Below are 25,423 nucleotides of genomic sequence, written 5' to 3'. Positions count from 1 at the left end.
AGACTCCGTCCATCTCAAAAAAAAAAAACAAAAAAACAAAAAACAAAAAAAACCACAAAACAAAAAACAGAAATGCAATAATAATACAACTGTCTCAGATTTTACATATCCACAACCTACTGCCTTTAATCCTGGATACACAAGGTATCAGGATGCTGACTCGAAGGAGGACAGGCCATTTGTACTGGCCTAGGAGACAGTAAATAAATGTTACTTACAGGAGACAGCATCTTCAATCTGTGTCACATTAGCAAAGTGAGCAGTGTTTGGGATGCCCAAACACCTCATGCCATGAGCGTGACGCCATTCCTGGGAGAAGAGAGAAGCAAAAGGATCATGTGAAATGGGAATAGCTGAACACACAGAGCACTAACTCCATTCTACTCATAAATCCTAACATGGCCCTTTACAAGACTCCACCGAAAGGCAGCATTCCTTTTGTGTTTCATGTTTGTAAACCGCTGGCTGTGACTGACAAAAGGCTGGTATTTCAAAGACGCATCGCATTGTTTGCCTCACTGGGTTGGCTTGTAAACCTAGATTCCAGACCCAGTAGTCTTACACATAAAACCTCTGGGTCAAGATCACAGGAAAATATCACAACTCTAACTACATCTCCCATATTGCGGGAGAACTCACCAAAGCCCCAGCAACTCCAAACACCTGCATGAATAGGGTTACTAATGGCAGGTCAGCATCATCTTTGTAGGTAAAGGAGAAGACTTTTATCAGGCACAACGATGTGGGGAGGAGAGAGCAGGGAGATTATACACTGACATGATGGCAGTTTTAGCTAAGGGATGGTAAATGGCACAGGCTTTATCTGGATGCCAACTCCAATCATTGTAGGAGGTGCTGAGAAGGATTCAGAACTCACTCATGGGTTCAGCAAAAAAGACCCAGGATCAATTAGTAATATGTATGACTCAGAGAGGGGGAGAGGAGTTCATATAAATTTGTCATCCTTGGTCTAGCATAAATCTTTTCCATTCTGTAAAATGTCCTTCCAAAATCTAAGAACTAAAAGTAGAGCCCACTTAGAGATGAGCCCACTTACAGCAGTACCACCTGGACAATACCTTGTCTCAAGAATGGTTTGATAAAGATCAGCCCCTTAATTTTTTTTTTTTTCTCAAGAGGCAAAGATCCATTTATAATCTGAAAGAGGTAAGTCCTATTCTTGATCTTGAGTATTAGTAATGGGGTAGAGAAATAACCAAGAAGTCAGAAGTTGGTCTAAAATGCTAGCAGAAAGACAAAAACAGAGAAGCGTTAAGAGCAGGCAAGAGAAAACCAAGTAAGGTTTAAAGAGCGGAGTGGTAGAATTCCTCCAGAAACTATCTCAGGTATTTAAGACTAACATTGGTGCCAAAAGTCAAACACCATGGGCTTGATTTTAAAACCATCCTTCTCTGATTCCCTTCGGCTCTGGACACCAGAGGTCCACATAGGCTACTTCTACTCTCTTTCTCTAAAAGTCTCATGTTTTTACTTCAATTCCCAGAAAAAATGGCTCTGAATTCCTTACAGCAAAGTGTCGCTGGAAGGCTTTGGGTCCTCGGTAGGTGTAGTTTCCACAAATCTCACAGTTGTAGTTGATATTTAGGCCATGAAGTTTATACAGCCAGTAGGGAATAGGCTAAAAAAGAAAAAAGAAAAAAAAAAAAAACAAGAAGTAGTGTTAGCCTACTAAACTCTGTATCTGTTTCCAAAATGGGGAATGGGGAGAAAGTGGTAGTTCTGAGACTTACTTTGCCATCCCAGCCAAGTGGCAGGTTTTTGGGGTTGTAAATGATCTCGTTCTCTTCATCTTCACTCTCACTCTCACTGATCTGCTCTTCTTCCTCCTCTTCTCGCTCTTCTCCTGTCCTGGCTTGCTTGCGCTGTACATTTTCATGAGTGAGATGTCGCTGTTCCTAAGGCAGGTCCATAAATGAAAAGTCAGAAAAAACTAGTGCAGAATAAGAAGGGAAATTTCCTGTTTTCCTACAACTTTTGCTGACCCCTTACTTCCAAAGATAAGGTTCTTTCTTATAGAATAAAGGAAAATCTTGCCTTCATATCAGAACTCCTTATCAGCAGGCTCTACCTGAACCCAAAGCAAAGAGTAAAAGGTTTTACATTACTTGCCTGATTACTCATCTGAGGCTATTGTAGAACAACAGAAAACAGTCTCATCTATTCTGACTCTAAAATATTTCCTGGCTGGGTGTGGTGGCTCAAGCCTGTAATCCCATCACTTTTGGAGGCTGGGGTGGGAGAATCACTTGAGGCCAGGAGTTTGACATCAGCCTGGGCAACACAGTGGGATCCCATCTCTACAAAACATTTACAAATTGGCTAGGCATGGAGGTGTGCACCTGTGGTCCCAGCTATTCAGGAGGCTGAGTTAGGAGGACTGCTTGAGCCCAGGAGTTTGAGGATGCAGCGAGCTATGATCCCACCACTACACTCCAGCCTGGGCAACACAGTGAGACTCCATCTCAAAAAAAAAAAAAAAATGCACCCAATACAGGAGCACCCAGATTCATAAAGCAAGTCCTTAGAGACCTACGAAGAGACTTAGACTCTCATACAATAATAATGGGAGACTTTAACACCCCACTGTCAACATTAGACAGATCAACAAGACAGAAAGTTAACAAGGATATCCAGGAATTGAACTCAGCTCTGCACCAAGCGGACCTAATAGACATCTACAGAACTCTCCACCCCGAATCAACAGAATATACATTCTTCTCAGCACCACATCACACTTATTCCAAAATTGACCACATAGTTGCAAGTAAAGCACTTCTCAGCAAATGTAAAAGAACAGAAATTATAACAAACTGTCTCTCAGACCACAGTGCAGTCAAACTAGAACTCAGGATTAAGAAACTCACTCAAAACCGCTCAACTACATGGAAACTGAACAACCTGCTCCTGAATGACGACTACTGGGTACATAACGAAATGAAGGCAGAAATAAAGATGTTCTTTGAAACCAATGAGGACAAAGATACAACATACCAGAATCTCTGGGACACATTTAAAGCAGTGTGTAGAGGGAAATTTATAGCACTACATGCCCACAAGAGAAAGCTGGAAAAGATCTAAAATTGACACCCTAACATCACAATTAAAAGAACCTGAGAAGCAAGAGCAAATACATTCGAAAGCTAGCAGAAGGCAAGAAATAATTAAGATCAGAGCAGAACTGAAGGAGATAGAGACACAAAAAACACTTCAAAAAATCAATGAATCCAGGAGCTGGTTTTTTGAAAAGATCAACAAAATTGATAGACTGCTAGCAAGACTAATAAAGAAGACAGAAGAATCAAACAGATGCAATAAAAAATGAAAAAGGGGATATCACCACGGATTCCACAGAAATACAAACTACCATCAGAAAATACTATGAACACCTCTACGCAAATAAACTAGAAAATCTAGAAGAAATGAATACATTCCTGGACACATACACCCTCCCAAGACTAAACCAGGAAGAAGCTGAATCCCTGAATAGACCAATAACAGGTTCTGAAATTGAGGCAATAATAGCCTACCAACCAAAAAAAGTCTAAGACCAGACGGATTCACAGCTGAATTCTACCAGAGGTACAAAGAGGAGCTGGTACCATTGCTTCTGAAACTATTCCAATGAATAGAAAAAGAGGGAATTCTCCCTAATTCATTTTATGAGGCCAATATCATCCTGATACCAAAGCCTGGCAGAGACACAACAAAAAAAAGAGAATTTTAGACCAATATCCCTGATGAACATCAATGCAAAAATCGTTGATAAAATACTGGCAAACCAAATCCAGCAGCACATCAAAAAGCTTATCCACCACGATCAAGCTGGCTTTATACCTGTGATGCAAGGCTGGTTCAACATACGCAAATAAATACATGTAATCCATCACATAAACAGAACCAAATACAAAAGCCAAACGATTATCTCAATAGATGCAGAAAAGGCCTTTGACAAAATTCAACAGCCCTTCATGCTAAAAACTCTCAATAAACTAGGTATTGATGGGATGCATCTCAAAATAATAAGAGCCATTTATGACAAACCCACAGCCAATATCATACTGAATGGGTAAAAACTGGAAGCATTCCCTTTGAAAACTGGCACAAGACAGGGATGCCCTCTCTCACCACTCCTATTCAACATAGTGTTGGAAGTTCTGGCCAGGACAATCAGGCAAGACAAAGAAAGGGTATTCAGTTAGGAAAAGAAGAAGTCAAATTGTCCCTGTTTGCAGATGACATGATTGTATATTTAGAAAACCCCATCGTCTCAGCCCAAAATCTCCTTAAGCTGATAAGCAACTTCCGCAAAGTCTCAGCATACAAAATCAGGGTGCAAAAATCACAAGCATTCCTATACACTACAAACAGAGAGCCAAATCATGAGTGAACTCCCATTCGCTATCACTTCAAAGAGAATAAAATACCTAGGAATTCAACTTACAAGGGATGTGAAGGACCTCTTCAAGGAGAACTACAAACCACTGCTCAATGAAATAAAAGAGGACACAAACAAATGGAAGAACATTCCATGCTCATGGATAGGAAGAATCAATATTGTGAAAATGGCCATACTGCCCAAGGTAATTTATAGATTCAATGCCATCCCCATCAAGCTACCAATGACTTTCTTCATAGAATTGGAAAAAAACTACTTTAAAGTCCATATGGAACCAAAAAAGAGCCCACATTGCCAAGACAATCCTAAGCCAAAAGAACAAAGCTGGAGGCATCACGCTACCTGACTTCAAACTATACTACAAGGCTATGGTAACCAAAACAGCATGGTACTGGTACCAAAACAGAGATATAGACCAATGGAACAGAACAGAGTCCTTGGAAATAATACACCACATCTACAACCATCTGATCTTTGACAAACCTGACAAAAACAAGAAATGGGGAAAGGACTCCCTAATTAAATGGTGCTGGGAAAACTGGCTAGCCATATGTAGAAAGCTGAAACTGGATCCCTTCCTTACACCTTATACAAAAATTAATTCAAGATGGATTAAAGACTTAAATGTTAGACCTAAAACCATAAAAACCCTAGAAGAAAACCTAGGCAATATCATTCAGGCCATAGGCACGGGCAAGGACTTCATAACTAAAACACCAAAAGCAATGGCAACAAAAGCCAAAATTGACAAATGGGATCTAATTAAACTAAAGAGCTTCTGCACAGCAAAAGAAACTATCATCGGGTGAACAGGCAACCTATAGAACGGGAGAAAATTTTTACAATCTACTCATCTGACAAAGGGCTAATATCCAGAATCTACAAAGAACTTAAACAAATTTACAAGAAAAAATCAAACCACCCCATTAAAAAATGGGCAAAATACATGAACACTTCTCAAAGGAAGATATTTATGCAGCCAACAGACACATGAAGAAATGCTCATCATCACTGGCCATCAGAGAAATGCAAATCAAAACCACAATGAGATACCATCTCACACCAGTTAGAATGGCAATCATTAAAAAGCCAGTAAACAACAGGTGCTGGACAGGATGTGGAGAAATAGGAACACTTTTACACTGCTGTTGGGACTGTAAACTAGTTCAACCATTGTGGAAGACAGTGTGGCGATTCCTCAAGGATCCAGAACTAGAAATACCATTTGACCCAGCCATCCCATTATTGGGCATATACCCAAAGGATTATAAATCATGCTGCTATAAAGACACATGCACACATACGTTTATCGCGGCACTATTCACAATAGTAACGACTTGGAACCAACCCAAATGTCCATCAATGATAGACTGGATTAAGAAAATGTGGCACATATACACCATGGAATACTATGCAGCCATAAAAAAAGATGAGTTCATGCCCTTTGTAGGGACATGGATGAAGCTAGAAACCATCATTCTGAGCAAACTATCGCAAGGACAGAAAACCAAACACCGCATGCTCTCACTCATAGGTGGGAATTGAACAATGAGAATGCTTGGACACAGGGTGGGGAACATCACATATTGGGGCCTGTTGGGGAGTGGTGGGAGGGGGGAGGGTTAGCATTAGGAGATATAATTTTATCTAATACTGTTGTATCTTTGTGTTTCCTGTTTCCTCTACCAGAAACTTTTTCTGCTCCCTCTTTCTACTTAGAAGACTCAACCTCACTGTATTCAGGTAAGTATCAAATTATATTGTAATTATTTGTCTCCACTAACCACAAAATGAGTTTCTCAAGGGCAAGAGGCTGTGTCATATTCACTACTGTATTAAAAAAATTTGCATAATGTCCAAAAACCAACAGACATCAACAAATAGTATAATAACGGCAAAAATCTTATCAGTTCATAATGAGAGCAACTTCTGGAAAGCATTTGGCTAGAACTGGTTGGAATTCCAAAGAGAATAGTGCCATCTCCTGGCAGGGAAAGCAAAATGCTCTTAAAGGATGGAGGCCAGCCTGGTGGCTCCAGCACTTTGGGAGGCCAAGGCAGGCAGATCACTTGAGCCCAGGAATTCAAGACCAGCCCGGCCAACAAGACAAAACCCTGCCTCTACCAAAAGTACAAAAATTAGCCAGGTGTGGTGGCACACACCTGTAGTTCCAGCTACCAGGGAGGCTGAGGCACGAGAATCACTTGAACCCAGGAGGCGGAGGTTGCAGTGAGCTGAGATCCCGCCACTGCACTCCAGCCTGGGTGACAGAGTGAGGTGCTGTTTCAAAAAAAAGGGAGGGAGAAAGCGGACAAACCTCATGTCAAGGGCATGAGTGGCCTCCCAGCCACTCACAAGACTGGCAACTCAGCCTGCTGCCCACACTAGCACAGCCCAAGGTCACAGTGGAGAATATGTCTCTCCAATGTCCAATGTCTAGCTAGCCTTTTACTGAAAGTGGTCATAACAGAATCACAGGTGACTAGTTCTACAGCTATTATATGAATGGTCCTCAGAGGCAGAATGAAAATGTCCATGGCAAAAAACAAAAATATGTAAACAAGCTATCTGACCCAGAGCCATCCACTAAAAGGACCATGCGAGTGTGTGTAAAAGGAAAGGCTCTGAGATAGTTAAAAATCGGGCTGGGTGTGGTGGCTCACACCTGTAATCCCAGCACTTTGGGAGGCTGAGGCAAGCTGATCACGAGGTCAGGAGTTCGAGACCAGCCTGGCCAATATGGCGAAACCCCGCCTCTACTAAAACTACAAAAAACTAGTTGGGCATGGTGGCACACGCCTGTAGTCCCAGCTACTCAGGAGGCTGAGGGAGGAGACTCGCTTGAACCCTGGAGGCGGAGGTTGCAGTGAGCCCGGACTGCACCACTGCACGTCAGCCTGGGCGACAGAGCAAGACTCTGTCTCAAAAAAAACCAAAAAACAAAAAACAAAAAAACTGTACACAGCAGACACGATCAGAAAGGCTGGTCTTCTGAAGGACTCCAAAGACATTGATCATCTTCTCTGGATGAGTGCTGCCATTTCTTCCACTTTTTCTTTCTAGAAAGAGATTTCTTTTCCTCCTACTCCTCTCCCTACTTTCTCTCTGAGACAAGCATACTGGTCAGGCTAGGCCTTTCTCTACCCCAACCCACACTTCAGTTCTTCCTAAAATATTCAAGGAGAACATTCACTGCCAGCTTTGTACTACTAATATTCTAGCCCTACTAATTTTCTCACAATCTTATGAACATGTAAGTTGACTTACATAAGATGACTTACGAAAATGCCTTTTTATAAGTCATAACTGAAAGGCTGCTTTGAGTAGCCTTTGTTACTTGCCCTTTTGAGTGTCTGCTTTGTGGGCTACCCCTGAGTATTTTCTGAAGCTCAGGCACAGAATCTGCACTATTCTGGACATTATATTGCGAGGGGACTCTATTCTCCATGTCTGGCTTTATGGGAATTGGACAATTTTGGAAGTATCATCTAACAACAGAATAGGAACTTACTGAAGAGCCTCATACCCTGACCTCTATTTTGTGCCATACTAGTTTATCAGCTATCCACTCCTCTTTTGAACCTAATGAAAAAAATATCTTCCGGCCGGGCGCGGGGCTCAAGCCTGTAATCCTAGCACTTTGGGAGGCCGAGATGGGCGGATCACAAGGTCAGGAGATCGAGACCATCCTCTCTAACCTGGTGAAACCCCGTCTCTACTAAAAAATACAAAAAACTAGCCGGGCGAGGTGGCAGGCGCCTGTAGTCCCAGCTACTCGGGAGGCTGAGGCAGGAGAATGGTGTGAACCCAAAAGGCGGAGCTTGCAGTGAGCTGAGATCCGGCCACTGCACTCCAGCCTGGGCGACAGAGTGAGACTCCGTCTCAAAAAAAAAAAAAAAAAAGAAAAAAATATCTTCCGTGAGTTCCTCTCCCTTTAACTCCTGTGCTTTATACCATTTTCCACTTTCAGCAGTCAGTCACTTACCCCAAGAATCTCTACATATTCATAGATCTGGGCTTCTAGAAAAGCAATGTCTTTGTTCCTCTCAGTGTCTCTGAGAAAAAGAAACAAGCTGTATCACTCAAGAATTCTCTCATCCATTGCTTTGTTCCCTATATCTGGGAACATTTATTGCACAACTGCATTAAAAATTATAAGCACATGAGAAATACTATGCTATGACAAATGCTCTGTTCATCTCAGGACTCTATTGACAAATACTGAGGGTATTTCTCAGAATGCATGGAGGCTTCCTCTATGACCTCACCTAGAAGATGAAGGACATATCAAGACTGCTTACATTGCCATCATTATAATCTACAAAGGAAATGTGGTATGTAAGAGCAAGCTCTGCAGCAGGTAGACCTAGGCCCAAATCCTGACTCTGCTACTTAGAACTATGAGAGTGGACACATTCCATAACTTTTCTGAGTCCTTATCTGCAAAAACTCAGGATAACAACTAATTTTCTGGGTTGTTGTGAGAATTAGAAAAAAAAGTACATTAAGAAAATACTGGGCCAGACACGGTGGCTCATGCCTGTAATCCCAGCATTTTGGGAGGATGAGGCTGGCGATCACTTGACGTTGGGAGTTTGTGACTAGCCTCACCAACACGGTGAAACCCTCTCTACTAAAAATACAAAAATTAGCTAGGCACGGTGGCTCACGCCTGTAATCCCACCACTTTGGGAGGCTGAGGCGGTTGGATCACGTGAGGTCAGGAGTTCATGACCAGCCTGGCCAACATGGTGAAACCCCGTCTCTACTAAAAATATAAAAACTAGCCAGGCATGGTGGCGCACGTTGGTAATCCCACCTACTTGGAAGAGTGAGGCAAGAGAATCGCTTGAACCAGGGAGGTGGAGGTTGCAGCGAGCTGAGATTGCGCCACTGCACTCCAACCTGGGCGACAAAGCAAGACTCTGTCTCAAACAAAAAAACAAAAAACACACAAAAATTAGCCAGTGTGGTGTTGCGTATCTGTAATCCCAGCTACTCGGGAGGCTGAGGCAAGAGAATCGCTTGAACCCAGAAGGCAGAGGTTGCAGTGAGCCGAGATTGTGTCACTGCACTCCAGCCTGGGCAACAGAGCGAGACTCCATCTCAAAAAAGAAAAAAAAAAAACCACCCTGGGTCAGGCGCAGTGGCTCACACCTATAATCCCAGCACTTTGGGAGGCCAAGGCGGGTGGATCACTTAAGCTCATGAGCTGCAGACCAGCCTGGCCAACATGATGAACCCCCATCTCTACTAACAATACAAAAAATCAGCCATATGTGGTGGTGTGTACCTGTAGTCCCAGCTACTCAGGAGGCTGAGGCAGGAAAATCCTTTGAACCCAGGAGGTGGAGGTTCCAGCCAGTAAGCTGAGATTGCACCACTGCACTCCAGTTTGGGTGACAGAGTAAGACTCTGTCTCAAAAAAAAAAAAAAAAAAAGAAAATACCTTGTCTAGGCCAGGCGTGGTGGCTCAAGCCTGTAATCCCAGCACTTTGGGAGGTCGAGACGGGTGGATCACGAGGTCAGGAGATCAAGACCATCCTGGCTAACACGGTGAAACCCCATCTCTACTAAAAAATACAAAAAACTAGCCGGCCGAGGTGGCGGGCGCCTGTAGTCCCAGCTACTCGGGAGGCTGAGGCAGGAGAATGGCGTAAACCCGGGAGGCGGAGCTTGCAGTGAGCTGAGATCCGGCCACTGCACTCCAGCCTGGGCGACAGAGTGAGACTCTGTCTCAAAAAAAAAAAAAAAAAAAAAAAAAAAAGAAAATACCTTGTCTAAGTATGTAGCTCAAGAATTAGATTCAACTTTACCAAAAATAAGCTTAGAAAAATAGTTCTTGAACCTATTTAGCCTTTTAGCCTCTATAACCTATTAAAGGTGCCAAGAACACGGTTTCAAACTTAGAAACTTGATGTGCTCTCAATCAGATGAATACAGACAGTCCTTTGTTTATATTAACAGTGATAGTATTCTCTATTAGCAAAGAGAAAGAGCAGACTGGATCTCTGTCGACCAATAACGGGGATAAAGCAGGCTTTAAAGTCTCCACTGTGGTTAAAAATTCGGCATGGGAATAACATTTAAAAGCCACAAGCAGCAGTGCTACCCCAGCCACTCACCGCTTGGTGCCCTTTGACTTGGGATTTTTGGCAAACAAAGAGGTATCAAGTGACTCCAGGGACTTTCCTTTGGTGCTGAAGAGTCTCTGGGCTCGCTCTTCTAGGGTCCTAAGGAGACAGGATGGCAAAGGATTTCAGGGTTACTTTACCACAGAGGCTCGCTTGTTTTTGCAGTGTGGAGCAACAGAAAAAAAATGGAATCAGAGCTACTTAGAAGACTGTGCAAACACACAGCAAATTGAATAGTTTTGATAGAAAAACCATTCCTTACCCGCCACATTTCAAGCCTAAAGCTAAGAGAGCAGATTTCAATCTGTCCAAACCCAGAGAGGCCAACTCCTGTACAAAGAAGAGAAAAATTACAATATTACATTAACAGATTTTTGGGAAACCCCAAATGCAGGCCAGAGGGTGGGTGTTCCTGAGGCTGTGGCAGGACCACACATTTCATAGCCAATCTGACAGTAAGTCTAAACTCTCCAGAGGACTGAATCTGTAATTATCTTCAGACTTAACCATACTGGTAGTGTTCCATTTACTTTACTACAGCTTAATGTAGTTAGAATGATTATTTCAGTTTCCCAAGTAGTAATTTTTTTCTTTTTACTTTGCTACTTTCTTTGTAGATGCTTGATCCCAAGAAATAGTGCCTTATCACAACACAACCATGGTATTAAAGACAGCAGAGCAGTCTTTAAAGATAGAAAAATAGACAGGAAGAACAGTACTACTGCTGAAGGAAACATACCTCCCAGGAGGAGAATGCAGAGAGGTCAAGATGGGCTCCAGCATGGGTCAGAGCACTGCTTGTCTCTTTCTGGAAAGAACAATATGGTATTTATTAAGATCCAGGTTTAGGCCAGGCGTGGTGGCTCACACCTGTAATCTCAGCACTTTGGGAGGTCTAGATGCGTGAATTGCTTGAGTTCAGGAGTTAGAGACCAGTCAGAGCAACATGGTGAAATCCCATCTCTACAAAAAAACCACATGAATTAGCTGGGCATGGTGGCATGTGCCTGTGGTCCCAGCTACTCAGGAGTCCAAGGCAGGAAGATCTCTTAAGCCCAGGAAGTTGAGGCTGCAGCAGTGAGGTATGATCATGCCACTACACTCCAGACTAGAAGCCAGATGGAGACTTTGTCTCCCAAAAAACAAAACAAAGCAAAACAAAACAAACAAACAAACCACCAGGTTTAGGATGAAGGTAAGGTTGGTCCACATTCTCTCCCTGGAGAGTTCAGGAAAAACCCATGTTTATCCCCAGAAGTGAGAATGTAGATTCCTAACATATGATCTGATAGGCTCTTGGTTGGCAGGAACCACGTAACAGTAATGATGTGATTGGTGAAAATCTGGGCACAGTCAAAGGCAAGTGGACCCTGACAGTCTTGCTCCAAAGTACACACAAAAAAACCTCACATACGGCCGGGTGCGGTGGCTCATGCCTGTAATCCCAGCACTTTGGGAGGCTGAAGTGGGCAGATCACCTGAGCTCAGGAGTTTGAGACCAGTCTGACAAACATGGAGAAACCCCATCTCCACTAAAAACACAAAATTAGCTGGGTGTGGTGGCGGGTGCCTGTAATACCAGCTACTCGAGAGGCTGAGGCAGGAGAATTGCTTGACCCAGGAGGTGGAGGTTGAGGTGAGCCGAGATCCTGCCATTGTACTCCAGCCTGGGCAACAAGAGCGAAACTCCGTCTCCAAAAAAAAGAAAAAGAAAAACAAACAAACAAAAAAACATAGCATACTTGGCAGGGAATACCTCATTGTCACAAGTGATACCAAGGAATTGATACCTAATGCCCTAAAGTGGAAGCTCAAGATAAAGGAAAATAATTACTTCAATTCCTTGGCATGTCCATCATTCACACCCCACTGAAGCTCACCGGCCATCCAGGAAAGGTTCCATTCTCCCATTTCTTCTCAAACTCAGCCTGAATCTTCCCAAAAAGTTCATTCTGATCTTGGAGAGGCTTCACTCTATCTGTGTAGTCCTGAAGGTACTCGAGCAGCATCTCTAGGTATCTACAGAGGAACATACAATGCAGAGAAAGCAAAAAGGGTTTCTATTTTTGCTATCTTGTTATTCCCTGTAGAATATATAGTACTTATAATTCTAGTAATGCTATCTTTTTAATGCTTTTTTTTGTGAAACGGACTTTCGTTCTTCTTGCCCAGGCTGGAGTGCAACGGCACAATCTCAGCTCACCACAACCTCCACCTCCCAGGTTCAAGTGATTTTCCTGCCTCAGCCTCCCGAGTAGCTGGGATTACAGGCATGCGCCACCACGCCCAGCTAATTTTGTTTTTTTTTTTTTTTTTTTTGAGACGGAGTCTCGCTCTGTTGCCCAGGCTGGAATGCAGTGGCACAATCTCGGCTCACTGCAAGCTCCGCCTCCCAGGTGCACGCCATTCTCCTGCCTCAGCCTTCCAAGTAGCTAGGACTACAGGCGCCCGCCACCACGCCCGGCTAATTTTTTTGTATTTTTAGTAGAGATGGGGTTTCACCGTGTTAGCCAGATGGTCTCGATCTCCTGATCTCGTGATCCGCCCGCCTCAGCCTCCCAAAGTGCTGGGATTACAGGTGTGAGCCACCGTGCCCCGCTAATTTTGCATTTTTTTTTTTTTTTTGAGACGGAGTCCCTCAGTCGCCCAGGCTGGAGTGCAGTGGCGCGATCTCAGCTCACTGCAAGCTCCACCTCCCAGGTTCACGCCATTCTCCTGCCTCAGCCTCCCAAGTAGCTGGGACCACAGGTGCCTGCCACCACGCCTGGCTACTTTTTTGCATTTTTAGTAGGGATGGGGTTTCACCGTGTTAGCCAGGGACGGTCTCGATCTCCTGACCTTGTGATCTGCCCACCTCAGCCTCCCAAAGTGTTGGGATTACAGGCGTGAGCCACCACGCCCGGCCTAATTTTGTATTTTTAATAGAGACAGTGTTTCTCCACATTGGTCAGGCTGGTCGCGAACTCCTGACCTCAGGTGATCTGCCTGTCTTGGCCTCCCAAAGTGCTGGGATTACAGGTGTGAGCCACCGTGCCCGGCCAATATTCATTTTTAAATGAACTTAGAATGGACATTTTTCCCAACATGTCATTTTGATTCTGACCTTTCCCACCTCCTTTTATTCTCATAAAATGATGCTAAATACTAAGGTCTTAATTACCTCACAAAATACAAGATTTCATTAAAAAGAAAATGAGAAAAAGAGGGGAAATTAAAAAATCACTAATCAGGGGAGTAATTAACAAAAACATAAATTTTTCACTTATACATCACACCTAAGCATCTCACTTCAGTCACAATCTGAGAAAGTCTAATTTTTTTCCCATAAAACTCCGAAAACACAGAAGTCCCAGAGTGGGAGAGTTCCTTATACAATGAGACAAAATTAAGAACAGTATGGGCATATAATGGAAGATGTGCCCACAGACACACTTTTGTTCACATCCAGAGCATCGCAAAGGTTTTAAAACCACATTATTCATAACCCCATCCTCCAATGAACCTGGAAGTACGCCTTCATGTATGCATTCCAGGCAACAAATTCAGAACTTCAACCTCAAAAACTTCACATTATCTTCTAATCAAATCCAGGAGAGACCTAGAAGCTATTAATGCCTACCTCTTATACTCTGCGTTCTTCCTTTCTTTAGGAATGTCAAATAATTGGTCAAAGATGGACAGGTATGTGATATAATCCAGTTTCTTCAAAGAGGGAAGAAATGACAAGAAATTCAGTTAGGTATTTATACTGTAACAACTTACAATATAATCTCCAATAAGTGAGATCAAAATTGAATGTTTTCTAACAAAGTAATAAGGGCTGGCTAATTTTTGTTTTTTTTCTGCTTTCCCATCATTCAATCCTACTACAATTGGAGTGTTAATTTCACTGGACTGAAGGAAAATATCAGACATAATTAACTTTATAAAATAAACATCAAGTTAATGAACATTAAACTAAAAGAAACATTTGTCGATTATTACCTAACGCTAGGGTCTTGGTTAAAGACTCTGACATCCTAAAACAAGGTCCTCAAAGGTGCCATTTGTTCACGCAAGTAACTACTTATTGAGCATCTTTGTACCAAGTATGGGGTACAGAAGACAACAAAACAGGCAAGGGACCTGACTTGCCCACATGGAACTTGAAGTTTGGTCACTGCACTTCTGGAACATTTCCTCACAACTCCATGAGGAATCTAATCACGTGTATCTTTGTGATCCTTTTGAGATTGCCATATTAAACCTCATCTCGTCCTAAGCTATTTTTTTTTTTTTTGAGACAGAGTTTGGCTCTTACTGCCCAAACTGGAGTGCAATGGCATGATCTCAGCTCACTGCAACCTCCACCTCCCAGGTTCAAGCGATTCTCCTGCCTCAGCCTGCTGAGTAGCTGGGATTGTAGGCATGCGCCACCACGCCTGGCTAATTTTTTCTATTTTTAGTAGAGACAGGGTTTCTGCATGTTGGTCAGGCTGGTCTTGAACACCCGACCTCAGGTGATCCACCTGCCTTGGCCTACCAAATTGCTGGGGTTACAGGTGTGAGCCACTGCGCCCGGCCCGTGATAAGCTATTTTTTTTTTTTTTTTTTGAGGTGGAGTCTCGCTCTGTCACCCAGGCTGGAGTGCAGTGGCCAGATCTCTGCTCACTGCAAGCTCCGCCTCCCGGATTTACACCATTCTCCTGCCTCAGCCTCCCGAGTAGCTGGGACTACAGGCGCCCGCCACCTCGCCCAGGTAGTTTTTTGTATTTTTTTTTTTGGTAGAGACGGGGTTTCACCGTGTTAGCCAGGATGGTCTCGATCTCCTGACCTCGTGATCCGCCCGTCTCGGCCTCCCAAAGTGCTGGGATTACAGGCTTGAGCCACCGCGCCCGGCCTGATAAGCTATTTTTAAACATCTTTAAGAAAAGACATTAAATAGCTTTTTGCTGACAGAAAGATCACGTTGTTGTGTCTTTCATGTATCTAGTATTGTTTGCGTCTAAACCAGGGACACCTAGAAGAAAACATAAATCTAGGTGGGCACAGTGGCTCATGCCTGTAATCCCAAGGCTTTGAGAAGCTGAGGCAGGAGGATTGATTGAGTTCAGGAGTCCAAGACCAGCCTGGGACAACATGGTGAAACCCTATTTCTTTGTTTTTTTTTTTTTTGGAGACAGAGTCTCGCTCGGTTGCCCAGGCCGGAGTACAGTGGCGCCATCTTGGCTCACTGCAAGCTCCGCCTCCCGGGCTCACACCAATTCTCCCGCCTCAGCCTCCCGAGTACAGGCGCCCACCACCACGCCCAGCTAATTTTTTGTAGTTTTAGTAGAGACGGGGTTTCACCATGTTAGCCAGGATGGTCTCCAACTCCTGACCTCGTGATCTGCCCACCTCGGCCTCCCAAAGTGCTGGGATTACAGGTGTGAGCCACCGCGCCCGGCCAGTGAAACCCTATTTCTACAAAAAAAATTTTTTTTTTTGGATGGAGTTTTGCTCTTGTTGCTCAGGCTGGAGTGCAATGGCGCAATCTCGGCTCACCGCAACCTCCGCCTCCTGGGTTCAAGTGATTCTCCTGCCTCAGCCTCCTGAGTAGCTAGGATTACAGGCATGTGCCACCATGCCCAGCTAATTTTGTATTTTTAGTAGAGACAGGGTTTCTCCACGTTGGTCAGGCTGGTCTTGAACTCCCAACCCCAGGTGATCTGCCTGCCTTGGTCTCCCAAAGTGCTGGGATTACAGGCGTGAGTGGCTGTGTCCGGCCAGGAAAATGGTATTTATTAAAAAAAAAAAAAAAAATTTAAAGAAATCTTATGTAAGGCTGGGTGCAATGGCTCACGTCTATAATCCCAACACTTTGTGAGGCCAAGGCAGGCGGATTGCTTGAGCTCAGGAGTTTGAGACCAGCCTTGGCAACAGGGCAAAACTCCATCTCTACACAAAATACAAAAAACTAGCTGGGCATGGTGGCACACGCCTGTAGTCCCAAGTACTTGGTGGGGCTGAGGCGGGATCCATCACTTGAGTCCAGGAGGTCTAGGATACAGCGAGCCAAGATCACGCCACTGCACTCCAGCCTGGGTGACAAAATGAGAACCTGTCTCAAAAAAAAAAAAAAAAAGATTTATTTTGGCAAAGGTAAAATACGCTTGTTGTATTGATAATGGGCTGGGTACAGTGGCTCATGCCTGTAATCCCAACACCGTGGGAGGCTGAGACAGGAGGATCACTTGAGGTGAAGAGTTTGTGGCCAGCCTGGGCAACACTGCAAGACCCCATCTTTACAAAAAATACAAAAATTAGCCAAGTGTGGTGGTGGTATGCACCTGTATCCTCAACTACTCAGAAGGCTAAGGCGGGAGGATCACTTGAGCCCAGAAGTCGAGGTTGCAGTGAGCAACGATCACACCATGGTAAGACCTCATCTCAAAAATAAAAAAATAAAATTTATTAATAAATAAATATGCTTGTTTTCACTGTAGAAAACTTCATTTTGAATAGTATTTCATTCCAAGAAAGCGTATCACCTCTTTAATATTTACATAACAGTTTTAAAACACAAGGAAGACATTTTACAATGGCTTCATGTCTACTAGTTCCAGTCTAGTGTCCTGACTCACTTCGAGAATCAGAACCTCTCTGCCCTTTCCCAGGTCTTACCTCAGATGCCTTCAGGTTAATGTACTTCAGGTAACAGTCATGGAGATCGAGATAACGACCATATCCCTCTTCATCTGTGAACTCCACCAAGTCTGAAGGAATCAGATACATCAATGATTCAGTTTATACACACCACTCTCTTGGACTTACCTTTTCAAATGGACTGCTTGTTCCTAGTTTCCTGAGGCAGCACTTCACCCAAATGTCCTCCCTTTGCTCACAATATAACCTCCAATAAGTTAAGTGAGATCAAAAGTGAGTGTTCTCTTACAAGGTAACAAGGGCTGACTCATTTTAGTATCGTGACCTAAAGTGAACAATCCTTGGCTTTCCAAGCCAGTAAATTTGAGGTAGGAGAGAACAAAATGAACATTGTGCGCCCAAGACCAATTTAGGATGTCACTCTAGCCCAGAAACCAGCAAAGACGAAACCAGCAAGAAATCCTGGCTATAAATATATCTGAGGCCATGGCTGCAAATCTGAGCTGTAATTAACCTGTACTTTTGCTGGTGCCGAATGAAATTTTCACCTCTACTTACTTTGTGCCTCTTCACTCGGATTCTCTCGAGCCTTCAGGAGCTCCTCAAATTCCACTGACATTGGCACACAGATCTGAGGGGAAAAGTAAAAGCTCAGGTGGATTTTTCTTTTTTGTTTTTGAGACGGACTCTGCTCTGTCGCCCAGGCTGGAGTGCACTGGCACAATCTTGGCTCACTGCAACCTCTACTTCCCAGGTTCAAGCGATTCTCCTGCTTTGGCCACCCGAGTAGCTGGGACTACAGGCACGCACCACCATGCTTGGCTAATTCTTTTTTTTTTTTTTTTTTTTTTTTTTTGAGACGGAGTCTTGCTCTGTCGCCCAGGCTGGAGTGCAGTGGCCAGATCTCGGCTCACTGCAAGCTCCGCCTCCCGGGTTCACGCCATTCTCCTGCCTCAGCCTCCCGAGTAGCTGGGACTACAGGCGCCCGCCACCTCGCCCGGCTAGTTTTTTGTATTTTTTAGTAGAGACGGGGTTTCACCGTGTTAGCCAGGATGGTCTTGATCTCCTGACCTCGTGATCCGCCCGTCTCGGCCTCCCAAAGTGCTGGGATTACAGGCTTGAGCCACCGCGCCCAGCCCGGCTAATTCTTATATTTTTAGTGGAGACAGGGTTTTGCCATGTTGCCCAGGCTGGTCTTAAACTCCTAAGCTAAAGTGATCTGCCCAGCTTGGCCTCCCAAAGTGCTGGGATTACAGGCATGAACCACTGTGCCCGACCTTAGGTGGATTTTTCAATGTAAAAGTTGCAAGATCACAGAAATGAAATACACAGAAAGTTGGACTTCTGATGATTTGGCCTTGATTTTTCACTAGGAAGCTACTACTGTTCTCCAATTACCTTGTTTTCCCCCGCTTTTTTGTATAGTTTGAGTAAAACTCACTAAAGTAACACATGCTCACAAAACCTCAAAAGTCCACCTTTATTAATTCTCCTGAGAACAGGTAACCACTGTTAACAGAGCTTTTCCTATGCCAGTGGTTCCCAAACTTTGCTGCATATTAGAATCACCCGGGGAGTTTTTTTTTTTTTTAATTCTGATGCACCTGATACCAATTAAATCAAAGGCAGGCAGGTATCAGTACATTTTAAAGATCCCCAGGTGGCTCAAATATGCAGAAAGTTTGGAAAACAGTGCTCTATATATTTAAATATATGTATTTGTACTAGTACATTCATGCCTGCATACGTTTTTATTATTTTTTTTAGCATAAAAGACTTGCTTCTGACACTTAGTATATCTTGGGCATCCTTCTAACCAGTTATTTAAGCATTTATTCCTCGTTACCTTTTGACCATGGCTGGAATAAGGTGAACACATCAGAATGGTATTCATTTATTCTCTCTTGGTTAGCAGAAGACCTCACTCTCCATCCTCCAAGGGGGCTATGTGTGTGAGGATCCCTTCGTTTACCCCCACACTATGTACTACAATAAACAGCCTCTATTTTTTTGCTGTTTTTAATCTCTTCCTTTTTCCCTGTGCTCCTTCAAATAAGTAAGCTGCTTCTTTTTTTTTTTTGAGACGGAGTCTCGCTCTGTCCCCCAGGCTGGAGTGCAGTGTCCGGATGTCAGCTCACTGCAAGCTCCGCCTCCCGGGTTTACGCCATTCTCCTGCCTCAGCCTCCCGAGTAGCTGGGACTACAGGCACCCGCCACCTCGCCTGGCTAGTTTTTTGTATTTTTTAGTAGAGACGGGGTTTCACCGGGTTAGGCAGGATGGTCTCGATCTCCTGACCTCATGATCCGCCTGTCTCAGCCTCCCAAAGTGCTGGGATTACAGGCTTGAGCCACCGTGCCTGGCCATAAGTATGCTTCTTTATCTTCCCCAATACCCTCCTGTTTCTCCCCTTCTTTTTCCTACCAGATTTTTTTTTTTTTTTTTGACAGAGTCTTGCTCTGTTGCCCAGGCTGGAGTGCAGCAGAGTGATCTCAGCTCACTGCAACCTCCATGTCCTGGGTTCAAGCGATTCTCCTGCCTCAGCCCCACAAGAAGCTGGGATCACAGGCGTGCACCACCAAGCCCAGCTAATTTTTGTGTTTTTAGTAGAGACGGGTTTCACCACGTTGGCCAGGCTGGTCTCAAACTCTTGACTTCGTGATCCACCTGCCTCAGCCTCCCAAAGTGCTGGAATTACAGGTGTGAGCCACTGAACCCGGCTGCTACCAGCCTTTCAAATGCATGTTCCATACTCCATACTTATATTTCCCCATTACCCATCTTTACCTTGTGACCAGATTTCCATTCCTACTACTTTAATGAAACAGCAATCCTGGCAGTTATCAATCAATAAGTTGACACCATGACTGCCTTTCTGAAACTCTCTTTTGCTTAACTTCTGTAAGGCAACACCACCTGGAGTGGTCATGTGACCTTTCTGATGGAAGCCTTCCCAGGCCCTTTTTCTCTTAACTACCTTATTATAAGTGAGCTCCAGGGTATATGAGGGCTAGGCGTGGTGGCTCATGCCTGTAATCCCAGCACTTTGGGAGGCCGAGGTGGGTGGATTGAGGTCAGCAGATCGAGACTATCCTGGCTAACATGGTGAAACCCTGTGTCTACTAAAAAATACACAAAATTAGCCGGGCGTGGTGGCGGGCACCTGTAGTCCCAGCTACTCAGGAGGCTGAGGCAGGAGAATGGCGTGAACTTGGGAGGTGGAGTTTGCAGAGAGCCGAAATCGTGCCACTGCACTCCAGCCTGGGTGACAGAGTGAGATTCCATCTCAAAAAAAAAAAAAAAAAAAAGACAGAGTTAGGAGCATAATTTATTGGGGGGAGTAATCTCTGTGAAAGACAAAAAGGAGGAGAAAGCAGGATTAGGCCAGGATAGCCTAGACCACAATGCAGACTGGACAAAATCTTGACCCACCCAATGGGGAGCCGTGGAGCAAAGATAACTCATCAGAGGAGTCTCACAGTGGACCAAATTGCTGGGCCCTAGTACCCATACTGTGCTTAGTCACTGGCCAGGAGCTGCCCACGAAATGTGGCCTTGGCTTTTTTTTGAGATGAAGTCTCACTCTTGTCCCTCAGGATGGTGTGCAATGGCGCAATCTCGGCTCACTGCAACCTCCGCCTCCCGGGTTCAAGTGATTCTCTTGCCTCAGCCTCCCAAGTAGCTGGGATTATAGGCGCATGCCACCATGCCTGGCTAATTTTTGCATTTTTAGTAGAGATGGGGTTTCACTATGTTCGTCAGGCTGGTCTCGAACTCCTGACCTCAGGTGATCCGCCGACCTCAGCCTCCCACAGTGCTGGGATTACCGGTGTGAGCCACCGCACCCGGCCAGCCTTGGCTTCAAAGCTGAGGGAGATGCTGAAAACACTGCAGTTGTAGGATGTCAGCTAACTATGGTCCTTGCACCTAAATGGCAAGTTCTTTCTTGAAGTGCATTTGAATAGCACATGTCCAGTTTCCTTTATACCTTTCCTTTATATGCTTTAAAGATAGGTCTGGAGAAAATACTTTTCGGAGGACATACCTCATTTGGGTGCTTCCGGTGGAATTCCTTTATTTGCTTGAGTCTATTATAGAATTCAGCAAACTCATTGGGTCCTGAAATAGCATTGAGCTCCTCCTTTCGTAATCTGCAATTTCAGGAAAATTTCAAAAATAGAGCACAAAGTCAGTCCTCTAACCATGGCTCCTCAGAAGCACTAACTCCTAGATTAGCTGTGACTGTCACTTACCCATCCTTATCATCATACAAATCCCTCAGGTTCCCACTGACCTCCATATACCTCTGAAAGGCAAATACAAAACCATCAGAATGAGGCAATTTGCACAAATGTAGAGCTAAGCAAACAACAAGGGCTCTCCAGTCAAAGCCCAGGGCAATCTCAAGAGATATGGACATGGTCTTAACAGTTCTGTGCTTCCTAGTACCTTTAATAGCCCTGTTTCCTGGTTAGTTTTTCAATAGCCCTTTAACAGCCCTGATTCCTGGTTAGTTTTTTAAGCAGGTCAATTGGAAGATTACCTAAATGATAACATTTAAGGGGTGGCTCCTATTTTTACATACCACGGATGCCTAACTTTCCCTGTAACAGACTCACCCTCTTTGGCTAAACACTAGCTCCCACCTAACATCCTCAAAGATAAAGATGATATTCACTATTTCAAAAAGCTTGACTGAGGAGTAGACAGGCTAAATAAACATTACATAGGCTTCCTTTGTAGTCAAAATATACTAATTCGGGATGGTACAGGTACATAGTCCCCTCCTCCAAAACTTTTGGGCCCAGATTTGTTTCAGAATTTGGAATTTTTAAGTTCAAAAAAGGTATCACATATGTAACAGCCCTAGTGGAATCTGGAGCACACAGTTCTGCAGTAAACCTTATACCTTATTTACTAAGTGGGGTAAATTAAAGACCATAAAAAGCCTATCACAGGTTCAGGCCAGTAAACCTGTCAAGTGAGAGCAGGTCAGATTTTGACACCAAATAATCAATCACCCAAGGGGAAAAAAATAAAATCCTTGGTTTTCAGAGTATTTTGGGGCTGAGGGCTTGGAATCTGATCATCTCCTGAAAATCAGAAGGTCCAAGTAAGTCTTTTATTCCTTTTTAAACAGGTTTCAAACGTACCCAAGAGTAAGGAACGTAGTAAAATGAACCTCCATTTACTCATCACCTTGTTTAAAAATTTAAATAGCATCTTGTTTTTCTTTTAAGTAATAAATTGAACTACTACCAGACAAATGCAGTTGAGTAGTCCAAAATGCTTTAAAGCAGTATCCTGGGAGAAAAACACTAATATACGGTATACATACATACATATATATATATATATATATTTTTTTAAGGCAAGGATTGTAGCTGTGCACCTGAGTCATGGACTCCTCATAACTATTGTTTGCACATCCAAGGGATACAGGATGCTGTAAGAACGGACACGTGTAAGCCAGGCGCAGTGGCTCAAGCCTGTAATCCCAGCACTTTGGGAAGCCGAGGTAGGTGGATCACGAGGTCAGGAGTTCGAGACCAGCCTGACCAAAATGTTGAAACTCCGTCTCTACTAAAAATACAAAAATTAGTTGGTGGCGAGCGCCTGTAATCCCAACTACTCCGGAGGCTGAGGCAGGAGAATCGCTTGAACCCGGGAGTCGGAGGTTGCAGGGAGCCGAGACCGCGCCTGGGCAACAGAGCGAGACTCCGTCTCAAAAGAAAAAAAAAAGGGGGGCACCTTTCCGATTAACGAAGAATGCGTAAGAGTTCCCCATTCAGAGAACTGAGGAAGCACCCTTACATCCGGCAGCCTGTGGACATCTGTCCAGGCAGAGAGCTCGCGACGGGCCAATCCGGTCACCTTTAGCCAGTGCTCATGCTGAGACCCCGCACTTCACTTCCCCTCTCTTTTCCCGCCCTCGCCAACCCAGAGTGACAGACAGCTGGGCACTCACATCTTGCATGGCCCGAGTGCGGTGATCAGAATTGATCTGGTCCCGGAGCTGAAAAAGCAAACGGTGACACAAACGCCGTTAGCTTGCGTTCTGGAATAGAAAAGGCCGCCCGAGGGCGGAGCTTACCCGCTCAGGTTTTATCCGCTCAGGTTTTAGCAGCTGAGGAAGAAAGGCCTCTGGGGCTCTGGACCCCGGGAGGAGGTTACCAAGACCGGAGCTCGGAGAGGGAGCCCCGGAGGAGGCAGGAGGCGGAGTGCGGGGAGGCGCTGAGGGCCAAAGCAAGCTCTCAGAGGTCAAACACGGGATTGAGGCCCATGCCCCTGCCGCAGCCCCTGCTCAGGCCCCACTCACCGTGGACTTCTTAGTGAGCATCTCTTTAGCCATGACGTCCATGAGCCGTTCCTTCTCCTCATGATAGCGCCGCTGCTGCTCCAGTATTGTCTCCATCTTCCCTTAGCCGCAGCCTCCCAATTCAGACCACCTACACGGCCGGAAGCAACTCCTGCCGCCCGGCGCGCCTGAGTCCCCACGTTGCGCATCCAGCTGCATCAAAGTTCCGCGAGTGCCGGAAGTGCCCGGGGACTTAGGAAAACATGAGCACCACAAGGAAGGCCAGTCTATGTTATGGAGATGGCAACAGTGCCACCTGCTGGTCGGAGGTGTGGTGGAGCGATGCCGAGAGGTTTGCAGATACCTCCAGGGGGCATAGGAAAACCCAAGAGCCCGAGGTTCAGCGGACCACTTCCTGGGGCTTGCTGGGGCCGGCTGGGCGGGCAGGTACACTGTGGGGACTGCGCGAGCAGTTGGAGTGCAGCTGGGAGATGGGAAACCGGAACTTGAGGATGCAGCTTTCAGCGTAAATTATGAGAACATTTTCTGCTTCTCTGGACTTCAGCACCTTTCTTAGTAAAATGGGAATAGTGGGGTTTTGCTGGTGGTGTTTTTAAAGAAATTCACATGTGAGGCTGGGCGCGGTAGCTCACGCCTGTAATCCAGCACTTTGGGAAGCCGAGGCGGGCGGATCACTTGAGGTCAGGGGTTCGAGACCAGCCTGGCCAACATGGTGAAACCCCGTCTTTACTAAAAACAAACAAACAAAAATTAGCCGGGCGTGGTGGCACACACCTGTAGTCTCAGCTACTCCGGAGGCTGAGGCAGGAGAATCTCTTGAACCTGGGAAGCAGAGATTGCAGTGAGCTGAGATCGTGCCACTGCACTCCAGCCTGGGCAACAGAATGAGACTCAGTCTCAAAAAAAAAAAAAAAAAAAAAAAAAAAAAAAAAAAAAAAAAAAAGGAAGAAAGAAATTCACGTGTAGAAACGACTTGTCTATCGGCAGGGAATGTGTTAAATAAAATACTGTGCATCCAACGGGCCAACGAGGTCAGATCAAGACCATCCTGTCTAACATGGTGAAACCCCGTCTCTACTAAAAATACAAAAAATTAGCCGTCATGGTGACACACGCCTGTAGTCACAGCTACTTGGGAGGCTGAGGCAGGAGAATCACTTGAACCCAGGAGGCAGACATTGCAGTGAGCTGAGATCAAGCCACTGCACTCCAGCCTGGGCGACAGAGACAGACTCCGTCTCAAAAAAAGTAAAATAAAATAAAATACTGTGCATCCAAGCAGAGGAAGACCAGATGTGAAATGCTATACAGCCTTAAAAAAAAAAAAAAAAAGGCCGGGCGCGGTGGCTCACGCCTGTAATCCCTGCACTTTGGGAGGCCGAGGCGGGCGGATCACGAGGTCAGGAGATCGAGACCATCCTGGCTAACACGGTGAAACCCCGTCTCTACTAAAATACAAAAAATTAGCCGGGCGCGGTGGCGGGCGCCTGTAGTCCCAGCTACTCGGGAGGCTGAGGCAGGAGAATGGCGCGAACCTGGGAAGCGGAGCTTGCAGTGAGCCGAGATGGTGCCACTGCACTCCAGCCTGGGCGACAGAGTGAAGACTCCGCCTCAAAAAAAAAAAAAAAAAAAAAGATTGTGTCTATATATCTTCACTTGTAGGTAGAGAAATGCAAACATGTCCATGTGTTCACATGTTCACGGCGGCATTATTCATAATAGACAAAAACTGGATGCAACCCAAGAGTCTATTAACTGGCAAATGGATAAAGTGTGGTATATCTATACAGTACAATGGAACATTATCCTGCAATAAATGAATACTACAATGATGAACCATGAAAGCATCATGCTAAGTGAAAGAAGCCAGATAGAAAAACAACATGTATGTTCAGATAAAATGTCCAGAACGGTGTTAAAAGAAAAACACTG

At 44.8% G+C, this 25,423-nt stretch overlaps 1 protein-coding gene across 1 annotated transcript in view; it reads right to left on the bottom strand.

Annotated features, from left to right (window-relative positions):
- LOC105494757 (splicing factor 3a subunit 3) overlaps window positions 1–23,685 on the bottom strand; it is a 35,069-nt gene extending 11,384 nt beyond the window's left edge. Inside the window, exons 1-15 of the mRNA XM_011763532.2 lie at window positions 23,492–23,685; window positions 23,141–23,188; window positions 21,426–21,478; window positions 21,218–21,323; window positions 17,734–17,806; window positions 17,194–17,285; window positions 14,171–14,253; window positions 12,432–12,570; window positions 11,291–11,359; window positions 10,814–10,881; window positions 10,543–10,650; window positions 8,403–8,472; window positions 1,752–1,916; window positions 1,529–1,639; window positions 219–309 (exon numbers count right to left, since the gene is read on the bottom strand). Coding sequence (XP_011761834.1) covers window positions 219–309; window positions 1,529–1,639; window positions 1,752–1,916; window positions 8,403–8,472; window positions 10,543–10,650; window positions 10,814–10,881; window positions 11,291–11,359; window positions 12,432–12,570; window positions 14,171–14,253; window positions 17,194–17,285; window positions 17,734–17,806; window positions 21,218–21,323; window positions 21,426–21,478; window positions 23,141–23,188; window positions 23,492–23,587 — 1,372 coding nt within the window. The 5' untranslated portion in view covers window positions 23,588–23,685. The remainder of the gene's footprint in view (window positions 1–218; window positions 310–1,528; window positions 1,640–1,751; window positions 1,917–8,402; window positions 8,473–10,542; window positions 10,651–10,813; window positions 10,882–11,290; window positions 11,360–12,431; window positions 12,571–14,170; window positions 14,254–17,193; window positions 17,286–17,733; window positions 17,807–21,217; window positions 21,324–21,425; window positions 21,479–23,140; window positions 23,189–23,491) is intronic.
- Between the last annotated feature and the right edge of the window lie 1,738 nt (window positions 23,686–25,423).

This window comes from Macaca nemestrina, chromosome 1 (genome assembly GCF_043159975.1).
Source record: "Macaca nemestrina isolate mMacNem1 chromosome 1, mMacNem.hap1, whole genome shotgun sequence".
NCBI lineage: Eukaryota > Metazoa > Chordata > Mammalia > Primates > Cercopithecidae > Macaca > Macaca nemestrina.
This window is presented reverse-complemented; position numbering and strand designations above follow the sequence as displayed.